Raw genomic sequence first — 5,696 nt, forward strand, 5'->3', positions numbered from 1 at the left:
AGATTTGTAAATTCTAGATAGAATGAGAATTAGCCGATGGAGTCCAAATGGAAGTTGTAGTACTCGTCGATATGAATTCAAGGATGTAAAGAATGGAAAAAACAGAGCTCGTACGTGGATGATACGAACAAAGAATGGGTCCTACTACTAAGGACGTGGTGTGCCCTATAACCAGAAGGCTATAAATAGCACCTTAAGCCTCAATCATTCTTTGATCATTCCATTTTTCAGGTTTCTCTCTCTAGAAACTCTTTTTCTCTCTAAAATTATGGCCTTTTCAGCTCCAAAGTGTTCGTGACGAAGTGTTGCAGCAATGGAAAGCCGACAGAAAGAAGTGTTTTAAGTCAAAGTTTTGTCCGCAACTTTCCATGTTTTTCGCTAAACAACATGTAAGTTGAGTTATGATTATCGTACTTTAAATATAATTTATATTTATATTTGTAGTCATTATTATGAACTTATAAAATAAAATTTATCAGTAATACCAGTCGTTATATTGATGGATCTACTTACAGGAGTGATGTCTAGGCTAGATCTGTAAGGTGTTTAAAGTGGATTTTCCAAACAGTGTATCTATATAGTAGTGTCATCAGGTGGCACTTAGTTGATGAGTATTGTCATCAGAGAAATGAAGTCGGTGGCCAGCTTGGAGCAGTTATCAGAGCCTTGCAAGGGAAGAGATGGGTTTGACGGGAAGTCGATAGAAGTATTCGAAGGGATCTAGGCCGGTTTGAGACCAGTGGATGCATCGTGGGAGTATCATCCAGAATTTTATGCTGCTGCAGTCTTCGAGGACGAAGCCTAATTTAAGTGGGGGAGAATTGTAACATCCCAAGTTCAGAAGCAAGAAGTTGAAGGGTTCTAAGTGAAAATAAAGGAAGGGACTCGGCGAGTAGGTCTCTTGACTCGTCGAGCCGAAGCGGGTGTCGGGCACGTGGTTAAGTGGCCTGACTCGCCGAGTCAGCGGCTGGACTCGACGAGTCAGTGCTGGACGAGGAAAACCCTAATCTTTGGGTTTGCACCCTATTTAAAGGACTTAATGTCCTCCCCTCAGCTCCCATAGCCCCCTTTGAGATCCAGAAACCCTAGAATCGTGAGTGAGAGCCCTTGGAAGCAATTTGGAGCTTAGATAAGTGATTTGGTGAAGAGATCTTGAAGATCAAGAAGCTTGGATGAAGGAGATTTGTGGAGATTCGGATTACTCTTCAATAGGAGGTCATTTTGGAGGTAATCAATATTTATCCTTGGCTTTCTCCTTTCTAGATCCATCTTTCATGGAGTATTAGGGTTTGTGGGGAAATATTGTGATGAGATCTTGGTACATGAGTTAGATCTGGAGTTGAAACTCCAGATCTGAGTTCTATTTGGATCAAATATGCATAAAGCCCTTTTAGTTGCTATGCAAAATCTATTCCCCATGAGATAAGTTCCTTTCTAGCTTGGTTTTGGAATTATGGTGCATGAAGCACGTAAAGGTAACAACTTTATGTTGCTAATGCACTCTAGGGACCCAGATCTATTGATTAGAGCAAAGGAGTAGCTTTGTATCTTTCGAATATGAGAATGCACGTATGAACTCGGCGGGTCTGGGAGATGACTCGGTGAGTTGGGCCAGGGTTTCAGGCATTAAGTCGCATAGTGACTCGGCGAGTCTATTGAAGATTGTCGTGGACTCGGCGAGTCTGGTCGCAGAACCCCAACCTCTTTTGGTTAAAGCCTCAGATTAGTGAGTCGGTTGGCGACTCAGTGAGGTGGACAGGATGGGACTCAGAGATCGTTGGACTCCACGAGTCTTGGGGTGACACGGCGAGTTGATTCGTGTTGTGGGAGTTTTCTGAGTTTGAGAACTCGGCGAGTCTACGGGTTGACTCGGCGAGTAAAGTCAATCAGGAAGGTGGACTTTGACCAGTTTGACCTACAGGGGTTTTATGGTCATTTTCGGATATTTATTTCATTGGATCATTGATGATTATAGGTGTTGAAGTAGGAGGCAGTGCTTCGGGTTTGTGCTTTCGTGTTTCGGTTCAGCAGTTGCAAGGTGAGTTATCCTCACTTTATCAACAGGGTCTACAACACTAAGGTCGGCCTTTTATCGGATGGGAATCCGAGTATCTGTTTGATAAGTTTTTGAGTTGCTAGATTTGTATCCTGGTTTTAGGATGGTGGTATGTTAGTGACCCGGTTAAGGTCAGTATCCTGGTTTTAGGATGGTGTTATGTTAGTGATCTGGTTAAGGTCGTATCCTGGTATGTAGGGTAATGTTATGTTAGTTACCGGTTAGGATGTTGCTATGCTGCATGATCTTATAGATTTGTTGTTGGCTGAGGATTTTTATGTGATTAATTGTTTTAGGTGCACATGGTTGTTTGGTTGGGGTTAGGTTGAGGCGGGTCATGCTTTGTGTTGTAGGCCAACATAATCAGGGCGGACCGGAGAGACCGAAGGCCCAACGAGCAGTCCGGATAAGCTAAAGGCGCCACTAGTACAAAAAAGACCTACGGTCACACTTTCCGAAAAACGGCCTGTGACACTTTTTATTAAAAGTGTGGCCAAATGTCACTAAAAAAATTTAGAGACTGTTTTTTAATACATTTAAATTAGTTTGTGTGACCATTATATAGATAATCAAAACTTTAACCACACTTAATTATACCAAATGTGACAAATATTAGTCACACACGAACACTGAGGCCATAGGTCAGAATCTGCCATAGGTATCAATTAAGATTGTCATACTTTTTTATGAGAGACTGTAGATAAACGTATTGTGACATGAGTCAGTTGTATGTGTGTCTATAATCTGGTGCCTTTTTAGACACATAACAGACAAAGTAGCTAAAATGTGATACATACGGTCACATTAAATATTTATGTGTCCATATGGAGGTTTTGTACTAGTTGTACTTAGTAAACGCAAGAAAACAAGTTAGTATTGGTTGTTTATGGTCATTTACCTTTTAGTAGGTGTGTCAAAATATGATGAATTGTCTTTGAGAAGAAACAAATATTGTAAATGTAGGTAGCATTTAGTTATGATTACAGTTATTATATTTGTCTATATGTAAATATAGTTATAAAAGAACAATAATGTCTTATCGGTATAATTATGGGTCATTTATTGAATATGTGTGTATATAATATGGTGTCTTTAGACACATGACAGACAAAGTAGCTAAAAGGTGATACGTATGGTCACACTAAATATTTGTGTGTCCATAGGGCGGTTTTGTACTAGTTGTACTTAGTAAATACAAGAAAACAAGTTAGTAGTGGTTGTTTATGGTCATTTACCTTTTATTAGGTGTGTCAAAATATGATGAATGAGCTTTGAGAAGAAACAAATATTGTGAGTGTAGGTAGCATTTAGTTATAATTACAATTATTATATGTGTCTATATGTAAATATAGTTATAAAAAAACAATAATGTCTTATCGGTATAATTATGGGTCATTTATTAAATATGTTACTATATGTATGGTCATTGTTTAATAATAAAAAAAGAATACAACTACAAATGATAAGCTCGTTACTTTTCCTATTAATAATCACAAGTGTTTACAAGTTAAAATATATTTATGAAACAAATAAAACTACAACCTTTGTCTCATTGATATCATTTCAATTTTTTAATTCTCTTAAACAAAAAAGAATGTACATTTTCCTATTAGGATTGAAAGCCAAAACATTTATTGGAACGTAATGCCCTTGAATGCATCTGTGGTCCTTTTGTAGAGCCTAGGACACAAGTATAAAAGTATCTATTTAGGACCATAAGCATATGTATTTTTTCAAGCATTATAACAAGCACACACACTTACCCTTCTGTTCTATTTTTTTATGAATTCAAGTGTCTGTTTATAAAATAACACAATCAATTTCTTAAATAATTATAAAAAAAAAATATAAACAACAGTTAAAATCCAAATTGAACATAAATCAAAATTAAACACAATCTAAACCAACTTAAATGCCTTCTTTTCTCCCATGTCTTTGAGCAAACGGGATATTACAGATGGAGGAGAAAGGGGTTGGATAGAGAAGAAGGGGGTGTCGATGTAAGGAAATGAAAAATGAAGGCTCCCGTGGTTTACATTTTATAGCATTATTATATTTTGGAAGGAGATGAATAATGCCTTGTTCGATGAATAATGCCTTGTAGTGGACCACCTTGTATGGAGATGATTGTCGACTTTGAAAAGGAGATGAATGGTGCGTTGTGTAGGTATAGGAACACCTAATGTTGATTTGAAATTATCGAGAGAAGATGAAAGAGATCAAATGTAATTTTTTAGAGTAAAAAAGCAAGGTTGTAAAAAACGCTAGACATTAGCTAGGTGTTGGACCGGGGTCTTGGGATTAATCGGCTAGGCGGGGTCGCGGGGATTAATCGAAGACCATTAATTATTAAAAAATTAATAAATATAACATTAATCCTAATAATATAATATTAATAAATGTAACATTATATCAATTAAAAAAATAATAAATATAACATTATAACATCAAGCTATGATTGCAAAATAAAAACCCTTTGATCCTTAATACATCACAAACTCATCTACATCACAAATTATCTTCTCTTTGTCGCTTTCACGCATGTAAACAAGCATGTATGCGTTCGAGTATTTTGTAAATTTAAACGGTGCATTATTGAAACCAGGGTAGCTGTTACAAGGCATGAAAGGAGAGGATAAATTTGTGGTTGGAAACACAGAAACTCAAGTGAATACTCTTTCATCATCAAACTTGAAAATACATGTAGGAAATGATTAAACATATTAGAACTCACCATTTATCTCGCCTGATAAACGCATAGTAGTGTCCACCATGCACACCACCATTATTAACCAATACACTGCCAGGATACACAGTGAAAAGGTAAGTCCTGATTTTGCAAATACCTAATATTTGACAGCCACATTTGATACCTATGCAGGTTATAAAGATTCCAGACACACTTATCAGCATCAGGAGATAGATATTTTCCATTTATCTACACAATGAATCAGAACAATAAGCAGGGTCGTTTAATAATGCTTCAAACTGTTATGAGTTGCAATTTTTCATGCACAATTAATACCATAGTATGGTTATTTTCTTGTTGATCTGAAGTCCACATTGATGCATTCGATGTAATTCATATTGTGTCCTTCAAATAACTTATGTATTGTCAGTTGATCAAACACTTGGTCTGCAGATGGTTTTATACACAAAATAATTAAAGATTTCATCTAGATACAATCTAATTTCATACACAATTCATTTCTCAACTGATTTCATTCACAATTTGTTTGTCAGCTGATTTCATACATCAGCTCCAACTGATTTCAGAAAAATAAAATGCAAAAAAACAATTGCTTACCTGATGTTGCAGATGTCGAAGTCGCTTCTTCTTTGTTTTCATTCCAACCAACATCACCACCACTTATGCCCTACTGTTACAACCGAGACACAAATCCAAAACCTCGAACCAGAAAAAGATGAAGAAAGAAGAAACGATTTTGGAAAGCAAATTAACAACCCCTTCTAAGTTGAGCAGGTCTGTACCGGAGAAAAAGGCGTGATCAAACGAAGAGGATGTCGGCAGTTCAATTTCTCAGTCCGTTCATGGTTGAGAGTTGAGACGAGAGAGAATATTTTTTCCCAATACGTTCGAATGAGAAAATTTGGAACCAACCCTAGAAAAGTTTTCAAT

At 36.8% G+C, this 5,696-nt stretch overlaps 1 protein-coding gene across 6 annotated transcripts; it reads right to left on the reverse strand.

Moving 5' to 3' along the window:
- Nucleotides 1-4,452: 4,452 nt before the first annotated feature.
- Nucleotides 4,453-5,696, reverse strand: LOC145093446 (ubiquitin C-terminal hydrolase 13-like). Of its 6 annotated transcripts, XM_079031576.1 has the most exons (5): nt 5,364-5,696; nt 5,082-5,150; nt 4,930-4,994; nt 4,791-4,856; nt 4,453-4,666 (listed from the first exon to the last, which is right to left on the reverse strand). In XM_079031576.1, the coding sequence occupies exons 2-5, from the start codon at nt 5,118-5,120 to the stop codon at nt 4,540-4,542; spliced, it is 297 nt and encodes a 98-aa protein (XP_078887702.1). In that variant the 5' UTR covers nt 5,121-5,150; nt 5,364-5,696; the 3' UTR covers nt 4,453-4,539. The 6 variants fall into 6 exon arrangements, 3 of the variants coding, with proteins under 3 accessions (XP_078887702.1, XP_078887700.1, XP_078887701.1); XR_013702868.1 differs by lacking the exon at nt 4,930-4,994 and having other exon boundaries at nt 4,791-4,929; nt 5,082-5,192; nt 5,364-5,692; XM_079031574.1 differs by lacking the exon at nt 5,082-5,150 and having other exon boundaries at nt 5,364-5,695.

Source organism: Lactuca serriola, chromosome 3, assembly GCF_051521515.1.
Source record: "Lactuca serriola cultivar US96UC23 chromosome 3, Lser_US96UC23_V15, whole genome shotgun sequence".
NCBI lineage: Eukaryota > Viridiplantae > Streptophyta > Magnoliopsida > Asterales > Asteraceae > Lactuca > Lactuca serriola.

Coding starts and splice junctions, on each gene's coding strand:
- LOC145093446 (XM_079031574.1), bottom strand. CDS start 5,417: ATGTTGGTTGGAATGAAAACAAAGAAGAAGCGACTTCGACATCTGCAA. Junction 4,995..5,363: donor TTCGACATCTGCAACATCAG/GTAAGCAATTGT, acceptor TTCATTGTGTAG/ATAAATGGAAAATATCTATC. Junction 4,667..4,790: donor TTTATCAGGCGAGATAAATG/GTGAGTTCTAAT, acceptor GCCTTGTAACAG/CTACCCTGGTTTCAATAATG.